The 19,374-nt window shown below is 39.6% G+C and overlaps 1 protein-coding gene across 1 annotated transcript; it reads right to left on the bottom strand.

The window, feature by feature from the left end:
- Positions 1–5,724: 5,724 nt before the first annotated feature.
- On the bottom strand, positions 5,725–17,581 carry nudt4b (nudix (nucleoside diphosphate linked moiety X)-type motif 4b). Its single transcript, XM_062444172.1, has 5 exons — positions 17,101–17,581; positions 9,461–9,571; positions 7,935–7,979; positions 7,543–7,630; positions 5,725–6,411 (listed from the first exon to the last, which is right to left on the bottom strand). Exons 1-5 carry the CDS (start codon positions 17,194–17,196, stop codon positions 6,191–6,193), a joined length of 561 nt encoding a protein of 186 aa, XP_062300156.1. The 5' UTR covers positions 17,197–17,581; the 3' UTR covers positions 5,725–6,190.
- Positions 17,582–19,374: the final 1,793 nt, after the last annotated feature.

Raw genomic sequence — 19,374 nt, 5'->3', positions numbered from 1 at the left:
GAGGTGAGATAAAAACATGTTAAACAGATACTTTAAAATACTGTCTATGCATATTATTTATGTTGATTGTTGAGTTGAATACAGGCGGGGAGTTCTGGTCCTCTGAAATGAGGCCAACGCGGAAGTAACTTAAAACTGCATTCTATCAAAAGGCCACCAGGGGGCGACCGTTTTGGTGTCAAAAGGACTTCTCTATACCAGTCAATGGAGAATTCACAAACTTCTCACTTGATTTCTAACCTCAGTAAACGTTTTCAAAATGTGTTTATGGTCTCAATCGCTAGTTTAAAGCCTTCTTCAAAGCAGTATGATGTTCATTTGTGAAGAGATCTTGTATGTAATCACACTGTTAGCAAGTGACTGGAGTCTATTATGACTCACCTGCATCTTTATTTAGGCCACCAGTGCATGATAAATATGGGCATAACCCCGCAGAAAGCAGGTTAGTGTGTGACTGATTCATTAAATTCTTATCTTTCAAGTCAGCTGTCACTTCCATGAGCCTTCAGGCGTATGGATGAAACTGCAGGAACCTGTTGGGCAAGGGGAACACAACAGAGCAGCTGAACTCTGAATCCTGTAAGCCTCTCACAGGAGGTTTGATAGTAAACTGCAGCAGAGACTTGAAGGGGTTACAAGATGATGACAGGAAGGGAAAAATATTTTCCTGCAATTATTCTAATAATTGAATAATCACTTTTACGGCAAACTTGCCTGTCAAATGTGACTATTTGATACTTTTGTTTGTCCTGTATGAAAATCAACTGAATATTTTTAGGTTTGGTCAAATAAACTGAAACTTTTAAAAATTTTAACTTCTGTTTTTTGAAGCTATAATGATATTTTTCACCCTTTTTTTTCTTACATTTTATAAACTAAAAAAAGAATCGAAAACATAATAGTCAGGACAGAAATACTTGCAGCCCTACAGATAATTACTCTTTGTTGTTGTTATTATTATTATTATTGAAGGAGGAAGTGTTATGAATGGCCTTTTCTACACACAATAACCTTGAGTAGCATCATTACTATATTATAGTCAGGCAGTTCTGAAAAGAAAATCTTCATCTTCATGATCATGATCAAACATTTGAGAAGCTTTTGTCTCTTTGTTGTTTTACCCTTAAATTCTGTTCGGGATCAAATCTGACTCATTTTTACATATAAGAGAAGAACAACCACCTCAAACACTTACACTCTCCCTGACAGCTTTAGTAAAGATGAATCACCATTTCAGAACCGTGATATATAGGGTCAACTGTGAAGGGTCAGAATATGGCCAGTTTGTAAAGGTTAAAATTGAGCTGGAAACTTAGAAACTTATGAAAAAAGCCTCTTTCTGCCCATTGAATCTGTCTTTCTAAGGAGGACAACAAACTGGATATTACCATTGGACACAGGCTTCTTCCCCCTGCGTGCCAGTGTGAGTTGGACCTGTTGTTGGACTCGCTGGCTGCTGCGGTCGGTTGAATGAGTTTCCGCCGCTGATCTCAGCTTCAGCTCGGTCGGTAGAGCCAGACTGGAGTCGTCCAGCACGAACGAGTCCTGCCGCTGCACATGTAAAGCTGTTTTAAAAAACTCCTCCATTATGATGCATCCAGAGTCTTCAGCCTCTATCAGCTGGTCGCTTTATTAATCCACAAAGACGGTTTTCTTTCCTGGATGAATGTTAATAAGTGGTGCAGCGGTGCGCTCAGGTGGGTCTACGTCGTGCCTCAGGGGAGGGCGGGGCTGCAGGTGAAGTGACGCACCTGAGGTGTCAGGTGGCAGGTTGGTGTGTGTCGTTACTTTACACTAGTAGCCTATACAGTGCAGTGCGATGTTGCTTTGTCTATGAAACACAACTCATTTGAATGTTTGACCTAAATACAAAAATGAGACACTTTAAAAACACATTTCCATTTTCTGCTTAGCTGCATATCAGAAGGAAATGTTGTCTGTTACTCCACAGCATTTATTTAACAGTTAAAATTATCAGTTCATTTGCAGATTAAGACTTTACTTACAAAACATTTCATCAATTTATAAAATATATGCTATAAAATATCTTTGAGTAACACATTAGTTAACTGATGAATTAAATCATTCTAACTTTTAAAGGGACTATTTGGCTGTTTTAGTGGGCTTCAGATCCTTAAAGGACATTTCATGACTGCACTTTTCCATATGTAAGGTTTTTTGCAAACAGGACTTTGCACTGAATGGATTATATGTTTTAATGTTATGTGATAATAGTATATATTAATAGACAGTGAATACTTCTAATCTAGGATGTTACTGGTTCAAACATGTACCTTAATTTGACTTAGGCACACAAAGTTGAATATTTAACTCCTTTTTTGTGTTAAAGCAATGACTCTGGTGCCCATGTTTGTGATTAAAAGTTTCTGAAATGACCATGTGCCCTCAATGAGGTAATGGACTAATTTAGAAGTCAATAGATGTCTACCCAAATAATTTCCCATGGAGGACCACAGCACCTCCCTCTTTGGCAAAAGTTGTAAGATGAAACCGCAGCCAGATACAAAGGGGAGCTCCCATTAGGTGTGTCTTACCACGGAAAGGAGTCACTATCAGTGTTCGGAAATGCTTTGAAAGATAATTTGGCTTTAACATTTCCCCAACAATAACTACCAGATAGTTTAGGCTTTTTTTTGCTTTGACTAAAGGTCCACATTTAACTCTGGAGGTGCCTGCTTGCCCTGTTTGTTACCAAGATGAAAACACAGACCATTTTCTATTCTACTTTGTTCTTTTCTATTGTTAAGAACAATATTATAATTTCTTAACAACCAGACTAGATTACCAAATAACGCTGTGCTCTGGCCCTGGAACAGACGCCCTGGATTATTTCCTGGTCCTGGTGTCAAAATGTAGTTTTATGGTCCTTGTCATGTGATACTGTGCAAACTGTCTAACCCAAAAATGTCAGCCAGTAAAAGTGTAAAATTACAGATGCTAATCCCTGCTGAGAATGTGGGGTCGAGGTGGGAATTGGCTCACATTCTTACCCTGGGGCCTAATAACAGGTTGATCTAATCATGACTCTAAAGCTATTAATAAACTAAACCTTGAGATAAATAAATATGTTGAATCAAAGTGTCTTTTGAGTTGATATTGCATTCATATAAATGAACATTCAAAAGCAAGTTATAGTAAGAGTTTTCCCCCTTTAATGCATTCTTTTCTCAAAAAAACAATCTTTCCAGTCCAGCTCATAAAATCACTTTGACTTTAAACTTCATTGTGCATAATATTCAAGACAAAAATGGTGACAAATCTTCAGTTTGCTTTGATTAAAAGGCGCCACACACGACACATCTTTGTGACATTACAATGTGTTCAGCAAACATTCAAGGTGTCCACATAACAGTCATTTTAGAGGCTGTATTTGAACATGTACATTTAATTTGAGGGGTTGTTAAAGTGGAGGGAAAAGGTGTTTGGGGGGGGGGGACATAGTTAAAATGTCAGTGTTAAGGGATTTAAGTTTAATTTATGTTGATTTGAATTGTAGTCTGGGATAGTCTGCTCGGTTGTATGACTGGAGTGACGGTACTGTAAGTGCCTGTGATTCAATAGTGATCATTTCAACAATGAAAGATGTCGTCACTCTAAAACACGCACTTACACACATTAACAGTATTTTTTCAGGAGCGTTTCCGCTGAACACCAACACATTTTTTTTAAAATTTGGCACATTTAAGTCATATTTCGCTCTCATTAGTCACACTATACACACGCATTTTCATACACACATTAAGAGGTTTGAGCTGTCCTCATTTAACCCGTCAAAGGCTTGGCTGAATCGGTGTATCACAGTTCACTTACTGTAGATAAGTTATCTGACTTTATTATCATTATTATTATTATTATTATTATTATTATTATGGCATTTGTAAGCTTTGAAGGACAGCAACATTTTAAAAGCATGAGATATGTTTGTGTGGCATGGGAAAATGAGAAAGGGGAAGTTTTTAATGCTATAAAAAACAGAATGAATGAACATTTATCAGCCAGTTTGTGACACAACATTTCTCTGATCATTATAGTCCTTTCCAAAAACCCCTATGCTTTATTTTTAAAACACCAATTTCCTCATTTTATATGTATATTCATTGATAATAGTTTTACGTGCCTGGTTGGCCATAATAAATACAGGTTAATTAGCAAAATGGTGTATATTTCCTGTTTTTAAAAAATCATTACATTTTCTTCCCATTTTTCCAAAAAATTTGAAGATCCAGTCTGTGAATACTTTGTCAACCTCAAGTTTCAGATGATCTACTATCCTAAAATTTAGTCTGTGCTGTCAGTAAGACTACAGGTCTTATTAAACACTTCAAATCATGTTAAAATGCATTAATTCCACCCTCAGCATTTCATACTGACACCAACTAAACTAATCTTTACATGCTAAACCTGTGGCACATTGTCATCAATACAAATATCCTGTACATACTCACTGGTGGTGGTGGTGGTGGGAGGGGGGTGGGGGAGGGTTCTACATGTTTTTTTTTTTCTCTGCCCTTTGTACATTGTTAAAAAATATATAAAATATTACAAGAAAATTTACAGGTTCATTCAGGTTAAAAACACATTTTCAATATTTCTTTTTCAAAGCTATTTACAAAATGTCTGTGTTTACTGGTCGTCATTCAGCGGTCAACACAGGACTGAGCGGGGGGTTTCAAGTGATGGTCCAATCTGTCATATTACAATTTAACTGCTTAGTGAGCCATTTGTTTGGAGTCATAGTCTTACGTTTGTTTCAGCAGCGATGAAAATCAAACTTAAACTAATACAATAATTATATTAAAATGGCATTACTTCTTGTTTTTTCCTGATAGGGATTCTTCATCTGAGACACAAACCGAAATCAGCGACTCTTCATAGACTCCTGGGAGATAAATAATTGAGCTGTAGATGACTGAAAAAAAATCTCAATCATCTCATTTGATGGACACGTTTAGCCAAACTGCCTTCAGCAACACAAGTGCATAGTTACATAACATAAGCAGCCCAAGTGAGAGGAGAAGAAAAACTGCTGAATAAATGTTTCTGTAATTAAACATTAAACTGAACTGACCTGCAACTACAGTTAAAGGCAGCAAATAATACCCAAATCTGCCCCGTTAAATACGTTTAGTTTGAATCCATGGGAAACAGTCACTATAAGGTATGTGGCTTGGAACAGTTTGTTGGATCAGTCAAGGTTAGTTGACTCATGACTCGGGACACTTTGGCTGAAATTTAACTATAAACACCGCAGTGGTGTGTCAAAGGATATCACACAGCATCATGACTCATCCAGTCTTCAGTTTACTGAGGTAGCAACTCACCGACAGCTGATACAGGGTCCTTGTGAAGACCCGAGAAAAGCCACAACTTTTCATTTCATTTTGTTCATGAATAAAAAATTGTTATTAATGTAAAGTGTATTATTGTCACTTTTGTTATATTTTAATGCCACCATTCCTTTTTTCTTTAATAAGATGTTGATAGGTGGATATATCATTTTAAGCCAATTCAAAATTGTGTTAATAATTAATGGTTACATGGTGTAAGGAAAACCCCACTTTACATTAAAATCATTCAGAACATCAGTGCTGTGGTGCTTTTTTTTTTTAATGTTAGATCCATGATGTTGTAAATGATATCTGCTGTTATCATCATGCGTTGATGACTAAGACATCATTAGGTCTGAAAACATTCCCCCAACGTGGACGTGCTTTGGGGTCAATTACCCTTTTATTGACTAGAAAGCATATCCATTCTGCTAAAAAGAAAATAAAAATAATCATTAGTGAAATAAAACGACCCAAGTACAACATTCATACAAAGTTTCTGTAAGGCATTCCTTCACCAGGTCTCACACGTGTCATTCGTGGCAGCAGAGTCGGCGGCTTCGTCCGTCTCCCAAACTCTGGCTCATCGGTCTGGTGTTTGCCAGCAAATCAAAAGAGTTCTTGATTTAGCCATATCCACAGTTTCTTTCTGTCTGAGATGTGACAGTCACAGGAGTCTTTAACACAGTTCTGGCAATGGCTTTGGTCTGTCCTGCAGCTAAGTCTAGAAATTATACATACACTGGAGCCGCAACTCCGAAAAGTCATAGATTCATGCAAGACTGTACAGACTTTCGGTACTGTCCGCATTTGCAGACAGGACAGGAGGTTTAGGTGCAGTCCTATCTGCAGGAGGGGCCCAACACACCACCCGTTGAGGGCGTGGTGGCCGTGGCGCTGTAATGCGGGTAGTTGTCGTTTGCTGGCGGGCTCGGGAGGATGGAGTTTCCGTTGGTGGGAGAGCAGCTGAGCTGGAGTCTCCGCAGGTACTCTGCATGGACGGGTTTGTGGCTCTGCAGTACTTTAATGGCCTCGTCCACGGTGAACCATTCCCGCTTACGGCCTGCAGAGGGAGACAAAGAACAATGTAAGAGTTGAAGGAAGCTTTTGATATCAGGCTTTCCTCATATGCACACATATAATGTTACTAGACAGCCATAATATATAAATGTATATTCATTTTGCGTCATCATAAAGAAAATATTATTGTTTATTTTATTTTATTTAGCCTGCAACAAAGAGACTAGACACTTTTTTCGTTTTCCACAGGTGCTTCCAACATTGTGTTTATGCTGTTATGTAGCATACGCAACCATTCAGTTACCATGACACTCAATGCTTTATTTTACAGGTCCTTTCTTTTTATAACAATTCCCTTTGGATTTCTCCTAGTCAATAGCAGATATTTAACGATTCATTTCCAGGACATTTTACAGAGAGGGTGGTGCAATTTGGTTACAACTTATAAGGAAAAAGGGGGAATAAAGACCATTTTCTTCCTTGAATACTTGCACCATTTGTACCAAATTGCAGCACCCTTACTGTAAAATTTCATAAATAATTAACAGTTAAATATTTGCAAATTCTTATGAAAATTTCCAGTAAATCAGTATTAAATTAAGGGACCTGTAAAATAAAGAGCTACACAAGTAATAGTCAACTCTTATAATTTAAATCAGGAAATATAATGTGTAGCAGGACTGAGATATTTTACAGCAAGTTGCCACAAGAGGCAGTGTGTATTTAAATATCCTCAGCTAAATGGTTTGTCTTGAAAACATTAACGATTAAAACAAGGGAGGGCAGATACTGCATCTCTACCACACAACAAAATAAATGCATGAGTATGCACATGGAAATAAGACATATGCAAATGTACACACACACACACACACACACACACACAAAGCTTTCATAGTGAAGTTGAAAACAAGAAGGAGCCAATTCAGTCTAATTTAACAGGTAGAGGCTGCTTTCCACTGACCACATACTGTAACATATGCAGGCTGGATACTGGCATCAAGGCTACTGACAGCTGTAATATACTGCAGCCAAGAAGTGCTGCAGCTAAGATCAGTGGACCAGATTTATGGGCATATGCTTGTGCTGCATATCCCGATGCCCCTATAGCCACCCCATAAATAAAAAGACAGTGCACTGTAAAAGGTAGACTACTCCTCAGCAGAGCATGTACCTATGTTGACGGAGTCTTCCCAGGCCTCCAGCGTTTCCGTGACAGTCAACACATACACATACGTCCGGTGCTTCCGATCTTGGTTTTGCTATATGGGAACAAAAAGAATGAAAGCTGAATATTTGATGATAATACAAAAACAATGAACACAAGCAAAGGTGTCTTTGTTGTTAATGTTGTGTGCACATGATCAAAGTAATTCTGATTTTTAGCTGCAGGAGTGCTGGTACAGTCATTTCTATGCAAAAATACACATTACACAAAAATGATGTGCTGTTAGGTTACTAACGGTAATATTTATGTGGTTATTCATGCATTTTACACCTTTATATGTGCCCTTTGTAATGCATATATTACAATTTCCTGGGCATCATGAAGCCACAAAAGCTCACCTCAAACACGCCGAGCAGACGTCCTAGCTTGCCCTTCACACCGGCCTGAAGAATAAAAAAGAAATAGAAAATATATTTCTTTTAAATCACAGATTCAACTGTGCAATACAAGCAGGCTGCTTTTTGCATTTTCATTTGAGCAGCTGTGGTCGCACATTAAAAAAAAAATGACAAAGACAAACAGAGGGTGAAAACAATAGGAAAGCGGTCATCAAACCACAGACTATATTCTTTGTCAAAACAATGACTCACCAGATTTTGTTTTGATATAGAAAAGCTTGACGAACCATTAACCAAACACGAAAGGTTCAGAATTAAACTGCAGAGTAAGTCGCTGAGTTTTTGTTATCAAGGTCATTTTTGTTTTCTGTCCTCTGCAGAAAAAACTCTTTTAAACTATCAGACAAACTATAATTGTTGTTTCTGTTAGAGGTGTTATGATTTCTATATAGAATCTTGTGGTGTTTGAGAGCGGTTGGATGATATATAACATCATTTATCTGGCATTAATTCTAACAGGCATCATTACCATTACCATCATTAGAGCTGTCCTTTTTCCTGGAAAACCATACTTGACCTGAATCCTGAGAGAGTATCATTACAGAAATGGAATTATATCTCTTTCATAACACTTAACAGTTGTTTTATTAACTCAGATGCACTTCACGGGAATCAAATGACTGTCAAGACATATGACATTTATCTTTTCCCCCTTTCCCCAGTCCCCTGCTCAGCATACTTCACAAGTGTCACCACGTCCCACTGATGTGTCCAGTGGTCTGGGCTGTGGGGCCTGTGAGTACGCTGGAATCCAGCGAGGAGCCAAGTTTAGACCGCTGACATGGCTGAGAACACATGGTTCTCAACTAGCGGGACCTCTGGAATACCACCAGACTCCTCAGTCACCCAGCTACTGACACCGTGGCCCTTCAAAAATCTTGCCCTTGGCATGCATACCATACTGCTGGCAGCTGTTTGAAACTACGCAACTCCAAGTTCTGCTCCTTCCAGTGTGTTTTCTTGACTGGAAATAGACAACTGATACGACTTGAGGGGGCCATGTGTAACTCAAAAAAGGATGACAAGATGTGAACGATCCAAAACATCACAAGTGTACCCATCTGCCACCATGTATATGAATGTCACCTACATGACAGCAATACTATACTCCTACTGTAATTGTCTTCTTAAAGATATATAGGACCATCCTTTTTGAAAATGGTTCAAATTGGACAGAAAATGGTTCTAACATAGAAAACTGCAGACGATACAGGTAGATGCAGTAGAAACAGAGAGCAGCAGCAGCAGCAGCAGCAGCAGCTCTTACACCAACAAACTTAAAAAGAGCAGATTTTTAATATGCTGCTTTGGATTCCTGTTATATAATGAACAGGTGGTGTTTGGATGCAGGTTTAGTTAGAAATGTGTTTGACTACATGAAAGGATTTTGTGATGATGACTGAAGAACTGTCTCACTTTAGAGTCAAGATAAAGTTGACAAAGCAAAAAAAAAAAGGTCTATTCACCTCCTCAAACACCTCTCGCACCGCAGCGCCGCATGGCTCCTCTTCTGGCTCCATCCCTCCACCGGGGACGATCCACTGGTCCGGGTGCCGACTGCTGCTGACCAGCAGGACCTATCAAAGAAAGCACAACTTCAGAGGAATGTAGGACGTCTTAATCCTTTTATTTAACTGCAAAATGAGGGTGTCTCTTGAGGACACAGATACAAGCCTCACATATTCTCCTATTCCTTTCGATTATTTGGTTAAGGTTTGACAAGGCATTTTGCAGGGACATTTTTTTGGCACCCAACTAAACATTCAGCTTTAATTTTGTGACTTAATGATATTTTCAGTGGCCAAACCAATGATTTATTCTCACACTTTCCTTCTCAGATGCTTAAAGTATTTGCCAACTTAGCAAATAATGTTTTTTATAATGATTTTTTCCAGTCTGGTGATGAAGTTCAATCAAAGCCAACGTGGAAGCCTCTATAACACAGCTCGACCCCGTCAAAACAATGTATGTAAACTAAGCATGAGCGATTCAAACTCTGTCAGTGGTCCACTGAGTTGCCCGCCGGGCTTGAATTACACTACAGTTGCAGTGTACACTGATACACACAGATCAGATGTGCCTGCGTCTGCGGTTTCTGGTAGTATCCTTATAGCAACCATAACAGACAAACACACCTGCTGTAAACATGTACATGTAAATATCAAATCATCATTAAAGTCTATAACAGGAAACACATCATAACAGTACCAACAGCCAATTCAAGGAAAGTCAATAAAATAGTCTCTGGTGGATCATTTACTTGTGATCAGGCGGGGAGTTCGGGTCCTCTGAAATGATGCCAACGCGGAAGTAACTTAAAACTGCATTCTATCAAAAGGCCACCAGGGGGCGACCGTTTTGGTGTCAAAAGGACTTCCGTCTCTATACAAGTCAATGGAGAATTCACCAACTTCTCACTTGATTTATAACCTCAGTAAACATTTTCAAAATGTGTTTATGGTCTCAATCGCTAGTTTAAAGCCTTCTTCAATGCAGTATGATGTTCATTTGGGAAGTTTTGGCCTCCCTGATTTTATATTTGACGATAAAGCAGGGTATGCATTAGGGCGTGGCTACGTCGTGATTGACAGGTTGATTGGTAAACAAGTTCAGGAGGGCGCCTCTTCCTCCTCCTGATGCCCATATAAGTAGAATCCGTGTTTGTTTTTTACCCAGCATGCACCGGAAATTTTCCAGATGGCGCTGCTCAGATCCGAAACTATTCGCTTCCAAGCAGCAGTCCACAAACCAATGGGTGACGTCACGGATGTTACGTCCATTTTATATACAGTCTATGCTTGTAATACATTTTCTTCACAAACACATCTATTACACCGTTGGGGTCATTGCTAACCATCTCTTTCACAGCTTTTGTCAGTTCAGGAATTATTCAATATATCGCCACAACAAGTAGTGAATGTAAATATTAAAGAGAGAGAGAGAAACGTGTGCTAAGCAGCTTGTGCAACAGATGGTGACATCCACCTGCGCTAACCCATTTGATCACCACATCCAGTAATCTGCAGGAAGAGTCCGTCTGTCGGTTAATCTTAACTCAGCTTTTCGCATATCTTCCCTTACGTTGTCTAATGCGATTGTGGCTAATGATTGTGGCTGCTGGTACCAGAGGCCTGCTGACGCTCTTCTGAGGGCCGGGGGGGGGGGGGGGGGGGGGGGGGGGGGCAAGGGCCAAACCGATTGGAGTGCACATGCTTGGGACCTTGACAGTGAACGCTGCCTGCTGCCGCTTCACGTGCTGCGCTCACCAAACTCCACCACCTGTTAATTCCCAGCTGATATACTGTACAATGTAGGTTAGGAAGGTGAGGGAAGGGAGGGGAGGAGGTTGCATGTGTGCAGGTAATACACTGTTAATGTCTAGCATTATGATGTGGATTAAGTGAACAATTCCTGGAGATGAAAAGATTCAAGAGAAAACCATAACAGGTGTTGTGTACGTCCTTCATGGTGTACAGTAAGTGAAGTGTGTTAAAGGGACATTAATAGCATGGTGTGCTTGTGCAGAGCATGACGTCTTCTCAGTAGAGTGCAAACTATTAAAAAAAAAAGGTGTAAAGCTGAACCGTGTAACCTACTTGACACTAGAACGGCCTTTGCCTAAAAGACGCAGAATATGAAATGGAGTTCTGCCAGAAGTCTGTTTTTATACAGGCTACTTTTGTGCCATGTGTGACAGGCAATTTCAGTGGTATGACATAATAAAATATTCATTCATTCTTTCTTTGTGCTAGGGGTGTGTGAACAGATTCCACAGCACTTCCACCCTCTGCCCTCACTGTCTGATTCTGTGTGCGTCTGTGTGTTGAGCTGCAGCCAGCGAGGCTTACGGGGAGATCACTGGTGTCAACGTGTCCTGACCAGACAGTGTGTGGGATGTATACAAAACAAAAGCTACAAAGCTTCCGGAGAGGCGAGGACAAAGCAGTTCCATTTTTATCATTTGGTTGCTACCCCGAAAGGAACTCTTTATTTATCCATCCACAGAGTATAGCACGGGCTACATTTAGTTTTGTTTTAATGAATTTAGGAATGTAGAGCGCTGAATCGACATATTACGAAGTGTATATAATTAGACGTTTAATTCTTCGCGTCTGTCTCACAGGGAGCAGCAGGGGTCTGGTGTTGCCTTTGAGTCTTGCTAAAGGACAATACAAGAATGGACACTTGTCATCAAAGTTCAAATCAAGCTGGCAAGCATCTATGCATGTTTAAGAAGTTTAAGAGAGTGACTGAAATGCAAGTATATGAAGTCTATTTTGAGTTCAGTAATGCAATTCTATGATAACTTTATAGACTGAGACATCATTTATACAGAGGGCTTTCTCTTTCCTTTCCCATACATTTTAACTAACAGAAATACTCAATTTCCCTTTACTTCAATTGTTAACGCGACTTAAGCATCTACAGCCACAAGCACGGCTAAAAAAGAAAGTGCCTGACTACAGTCGAAAGCATGACGATAAAAACAAAATAACTCACACTGTCACGATAGCTAGGTCAACGGTCAGTTGACAGCTGAGGTTTAAACACAAAAACCCCCACTTATATTTGGAAAGAGGGGCAGGGTGAAGGAGAAACCCCAAAGAGAGCACCGCAGTGTTTCCCAGTGACCTTTCACTGTTTTGCAACTCACACCGTCTACCAGGGGCCCCCTACGTGAAAAGGGAGGTGGGCAAATTCTGCCGCTACATACAGTAAATCTCCTCTAAGCAATGAAACACATTACGGACAAATGTCAGACTCATCTGGTGTTAGCTGACCACTTTATTTATCCCTAAATCAACTAAGCTACATAAGAAAATGCTTCAATCAAGAGTAGAATGGAAAAGTAAATTGTAAATATTGAAGACAAAACCAATCTTGAATTTGAGGTTTCAGCACTACCATGGACAGTAAAACAGTAGATGACAGTCGGTCCTCTGGTGTGGCCTCAGCAGAGACAGCAGGCAGGAATATTATGGAGGACATAAACACCTTCTCCTCTTCCCCAATGAGAAATGCCTGTAGCTGTCAAATAAAGAAGCCTCCAAATGCCAGGCCAGGCTGGGTGCCGGGGAGGCGAGAATGATGGTAAGTCTAAAACACTCAAGCACACAGCGGCAGAATCAATATCACTAAGACAGTAATATAGTCGCTGCATTATCCTGGTATCAACAAATAAGAGCGGGGTCATAAAGAGGGAAAGACAGACAAACAGCAGGAGAAGCAAAGGCAGAAAGAGCCTGAGCATCTCCATTTCTGACTTTATGATGAAGCATCCACTCCCACTGATAACCTCCCCCCTCCCACTTCCAGTTTGACATTATTTACAGTCTGCTGCAATACTTTCAATATCTAGCCTCTGGGTTTAAAATCGGACAAACATGGAGGCGACATGTAAAACTGTGGTCTCGATTCCATTCACTTATTATGCCATTATATAACTCTGTTAAAAGCCTACATGTGTTACATATTAGGTTGCTTCTAAAATCGTGAAACAAAGAAAAAGGATTCAAATTACAATTAACTTAAACTTGCAATAACTGATTTTTTTGGCCAGTTCAGAACAGCTCCAGTAAGTGGCCGTGAAACCGAAACAATGAGCTGAAAGGAGCTTTAAAACTCTGCAGAGCTTTTGGGGGGGGGGGGGCTGCAGAAGAGAGTCAGGTGATAATTTTCTGTGGGTTCGTCATTACAAGTGACGCCTCTCACATTACACAGAGTATACATAAAGCTGACCAAGCACTTCCTCTTTAACTGCGTTTTGATTTCTGTGAAGCAACCACATGAGACAGCTGTGATAGAAAGTCATTTCATAGAAGCTACTAATCAGCTACACACCCACAAATGTGTGTGTGTGTGTGTGTGTGCTTCACAGAAAATCCTTTAAGTTCACTTTTTAAAATTTGAATGAGTCAAGTTAGTGATTTGAATCTTTTACACTAAAACACTAGTGCTATTTCTTTAACTCGGGGTTTCTGCAGCCTTTCACTGATAATTAAAGCAGCTCTCTTGGCACACAGCCCCTAAGAAGCTCACATGCTATGTAACTCAGGTGCAAGCTCAACTATCTGTGCACTGTCAGGTTCACTCGTTTCCCTTGTGGGAGAGAAATTGTAGTCATGGAGTATCTTGCCCTAAAGGTCTCAGCTTTCTCTTCCGTCCTCTCCAAAACAAAACAGTCCAGCAGCATGCACGGCTCTTATTTCACCACTTTTAGGTCTCCCGTGTCTAGGAACTGATTGTGTGTGTGTACGTATGTGTTTAAGGGAAGCATTGATATCACAAAGCCCAACATATCAGGCTTCTTTGAGAAGACAATAGCTATTGTTAGCCAATCAGAGCTCCAGATTGTTTCCCTATACTTCAAGAAGTGACATCTCTGTGGTGGCATGACTAGCCTGTCAGGTGCTGAAACGTTGCCTCGGAACTTGCCAAATGTGACTTTCAGAGAAGTCCTTCTCTTTGTTATGGTCCTTAGACTTTAAACTCATACATTATGATGACATAACATCTGCACATGAGTAAGTGAGCAGATATGCTTGTGTGTGTGTATGTGTTTGTAAATCTTCAGATTTGTGTGTTGTACATCCAAACACTGGGGGGGTTCCAGGGAAGCTTTTAGCCACAGTCTAGTGATACCAGACTGAAATATTTCTACTGTATATTGTGTAACAGTTTGTTTATGCCATGCGCAAAGAGGATGACTTTAGACATGCAAGGATGTGCCCCAATGAAAGAGATAAGTCTCGATTTTGGGACACAAAAAGGGTTTTGTCTAGACTGCCTGATCCACAAAATGGGAAGTGACTGGACATGATTTTCTGTAAATGTAGAGATTGTGTAGCTTAATGCATTCAGGACTGCCCTAATGTCTTCACTTGAAAGAGACATTAACAAAAATAAATGCTATTCTTTGGATTATAAAAGAACAGTGAACCCTGTTTCTCCTTCCAAGCAATGATATACTTGATTTTGGCAGCTGTTTTACCTTCATTGGTCTACAGCAGTCTGCTCTTCATGAAGTTGGACACTGTATATAACACTGTGCTTAATTACTGGCTGTGCTAATCCCACTGTTCTATGTATGCTGCTGATAAACAGCCATCCATACCTGTATGTTCGCAGACATTTGCATTGGTTGGCTTTTGTATATAAATCTCTCCTTGGGCTGGTTAGTCCCCAGAGTTAGAACAGAATTAGGCAAAAAAGGCTTTTAAATACACTGCCCTTTCTTTCTGGAATAATGTACAGAATGACCTGAAACTGTCAAAGCTGATTACTGCGGGGGAATTGAAGTTGATTTTTAAAAGACTTTGGTAGAAATTGGCACTCTTGGTAAATGTAATTGCTCATAAATGTTCAATGTTTTTTTTATTAGATTAGAGTTGGGGAAAACGCTTAAGAGACACAAATCTCCTCTGAAGTGGGTGTAATGTATTGAATATCACTGAGACATGTCTAAGACACAACAACAGTATGTGTCTGTCACTTTACATTCATTATTTACATGGTAAAGGCCCCTTTAAATCCTCATCCATACAATTGCGACGCAGCTGCCCGCTGAAGGCCGGCGGGATGCAGCATAATCATGAATGACCGCGCGCCTGGCTATGGATGCTTAGGGTGGGACATGTTGTGAACTGTGGTGACATTAGATAAAAAAAATAACTAGGAACAGACTGTATTCTTATCTCCTCACTACACTCAAGCCGATGTAAAACTCGACATTAAAAGGAAACATGCAACAGAGCGCCTCGCCCCCCTCTGTCTGAGACACAAGTTAACAGGAAACTACGCGGAAGTACAAAACCTTCGACTTCAAAACAAGAGCATAATCATCATTATCATCATAATAATAAACTTCATTTATAAAAGCACTTTTTCTTACTGTTATAAAGTGACTCACAAAAAGATATATATATATATATATATAGTAAAAATAATAATGGCAAAAATACAGTGATAGAACATTTTTTGTTTTAAAAGAAACTGATTTAAAGAGGAGCTCTAATAGCAGCAGGTAAATTATCCCAGAGTTGGGGGGGGGGCTAAACTTTAAAAGCCTGACCAGTCCTTAGTCACCAGTGGGGCTCTGAGAACAACCAGCAAGCCACTACCAGCCAAAATAAGAGGACACCCACAGGGGTTAGGTCATCTGATATAATTTAGAGCCTCATTACGTAAAGCCTTAAAGGTCAACACAAACATTTTAAATTCTATATTAAATTGAACAGGAAGTCAATACAGGGAGGCCAGAAATAGAGTTAAACGAGTGATGATCCTGGCAGTTGAGTTGTTGCAGGAAGAAAACAGTGAAACATGAGTGAGAGATGGAGAAAGGAGTATAGAAGCATAACTTAGGGATGTCTAACCAAGGCTGAATATTTCACTGATTATTTAGCTGTGACTTGGAGCTCTCCTTGAGCGAGACTTGATTAGACACAATAAAAAACAGACCAGATAAAGCGAAAAGTAAAAGTTTTTTCTGTATTGTCCTTGCCATACTGTTATCAGACACTTATAACAACAATCTGAGCCTGTCAGTGGCAAAAACACTGTGGACGTGCATTTAGGCAGGATTACATTGCAGCCTGTTTCACAGCTGGTGGCTGCAGGACTCTCGCTCAATACTGGGACTAATTTCAAGAACTGTAGTCCCCATTAGTCACATAAATAAAAAAATTAGATGGAAAATATGGTCCAGGTTGAAAAATACCAGTTTGCCCTTTAATCGATGGTTTTATTTTGAAAGTCCCAGCCGGTAGTAGCTTGTTGCTAATGGACGTTACCTTGACAACATCCTTTTTTTCCTCCTCTTTCCTCCTCAAACTAGCCTAAACTGGATGGCACGGGGCTCACCAGCACTGAAACACACACCAACACAGTCACACTGACAGAAACTGGAGGAGATTAGAGATCTATTAAAGATTACTGGCTGTTTAATTCACGATCAGCCCTGTGCTCGCTGAAAGACTGGGTGCAGAGAGAGAGAGGGGGGGGGAGAGAGAGAGAGAGAGAGGGGGTGACTAGGCCACAAAGTCATATGCAACCCCCTCCTGTATGTTGCTCATATGGTCCAGTTATACATGGCGGGATTTCTTACCTCTTCCTCACGCTCGTTCTTGAAGCACAAACACGCTGCTCGTTTCTTGAAGCCCTCGCCATCATACGTCCTGGTCTGGTTTGGTTTGAGCTTCATCCTTAATGTATTCTGCCTCCTCTGAGCAAGAACCGGCAAAAAAAAGAAAAAAAAAAGAAAAAGGAAAAACACACACAGATAGAAAGATGGGGGCGAGTTAACAGCAGAGCCGCCGCATCGTTGCTGCTCTCTGCATGCGTGGTCCGCGATGGTCAGTCATAAGAGGAGGAGGAGGAGGAGAAGGAGGAGGAAGGTTGCTGGTGAGACTCCAAGGTGCCCGTCAGGCTATCGTGGATTTTTATGCTTTCCCTCATAAAATCACTGCGTTTGAAAGAATCGTGCAAGTCAATGCAATCCAGCTACTGCCTATGATCTCCAGTTGGCTGTGCGTGCAGTACTGCAGGCAGTGATCTTATGTAGACTACACAGCCCTCCTCTGGCTCCATTTGCGCATGGCCGCTGACTCAGTACAATGAACAAGCAAGACTGGAGCTTTTAGATATACAGGTCACTCCTCTGAGGCAGGGATGAGCTCATTGGTTGTGGTATTCTCAGTGGGTGGAGCTACACTTCTGGTCAAAACACTTAGAATAAACAAATGCGTAATTTTCTGCGGATTTCCACCAGTTTGGCACAGGACATGGAACATTATTGGAAACCATGTAGTGGCATGTTAAAGTTGTTGGTTTTGTTCTGTCCTGTGAATCTGTTACCTTACAATTATCATCATGGCAGGTTTTAATTTGCTGTAGGGCCCACACAGCAGGCAAATGTTGTTATGTAATTAAACACAGGTTAATTTAGCAATAAACACCAAGTAAGTACAGTATAAATATTATCCTCAAACTAGATTTTTGACACAGCAGCAATTATTTTCAAGGGGCTCAAGATGACGTAATAAAGCAGGACCCACCAAAATCAGAGAGCATGTGACCATATTCATGAACACAAGTCTTAAACAGTGGATTTGGGGTTGTGGTGCCTCAGGGATCATAAGGCAGTTACCTGTTTTGCCTGCTTTGTAAGTTGGTGTGGTGCACAATTTTTTTTTCTTAGCATGCATGGAAAATTATATATATATATTTAAAATGGAAACTTTTAAACCAGCACAGCTTTACATACAAGCAAGAAATGTTATATGGGTCAATGACGTATAAGGATTTTCAACAACTCAATTTTAGAATAATAAAAACAAGCATATCTAATGCAGTAGTTCAAACATTCAGAATGTTGTGTACCTGAAAATTCATATTACAATGTGAAAGTGATTTTAGTGGGTTTTTCAAGATTAATTGGCACTGGCCTTAAAAAAGTCATGTGGTGCGACCATGATTCATCTTGAAATATCTTTATATAAATAAAAGATCATCATTTACAAAATAAAGTTAAAAAAAATGCAAATACTTTGTTTCCAAACACTTTATATTACTGAAAACTTGTAAAAAATAAAAAATAAAAAAAAAAAGATGTGAAGCGTGTTAAGTAAATTAATTTATTTCAAGATGAATCATGGTCGCACCACATGACTTTTTTTAAGGCCAGTGCCAATTAATCTTGAAAAAAACACTAAAATCACTTAATTTCAAATTGTAATATGAATTTTCAGGTACACAACATTCTGAATGTTTGAACTACTGCATTAGATATGCTTGTTTTTATTATTCTAAAATTGAGTTGTTGTAAATCCTTATATGTCATTGACCCATATATGTCCTTATGAATGAAAATGTGAACCATCTTCCAAGCTTCATTAATATAAAGCCAGCTAATACTAGTAGAACAAGATTCACAATTATTTTCAAAATCATTTACAGGTTTAATATGACACTCAAGTATTGAATGAAACATCTTAAAATCAGATATTAAAGTGTATAGTTTTCCTACATTGTCAAAAGTGAGAATAAAGGATACAGATAAATCATCCTGGGACTACAATGTTGAAGGTTTAAAAGCTACAAAACCCCACATTTCCCTCTATGCCCATGAACAATGAACATACAATAAATGGAAACTCCCAAAAATATGTTAATTATGCTTTGTTATTTATAACCCACTAGGCTTGGGGCCCCTTTGAATTACTCTCACCTCTCCTTGAGTTAATAAATCTCAAACTCCATTGAGTGTTAATGCTATCCATGGCCAACCCTGTTATATTATCATGTGTTTGTCATGATACTGTCGACCATGACGTTTTTACTGCACTATTATGGGAGCTTTCTCATGGGAGTTCCACCTGTT

This window comes from Scomber scombrus, chromosome 22 (genome assembly GCF_963691925.1).
Source record: "Scomber scombrus chromosome 22, fScoSco1.1, whole genome shotgun sequence".
In the NCBI taxonomy this organism is placed as follows: Eukaryota; Metazoa; Chordata; class Actinopteri; order Scombriformes; family Scombridae; genus Scomber; species Scomber scombrus.
The sequence above is the reverse complement of the archived record's forward strand: the minus strand, read 5'-3'. Positions and strand labels throughout refer to the sequence as shown.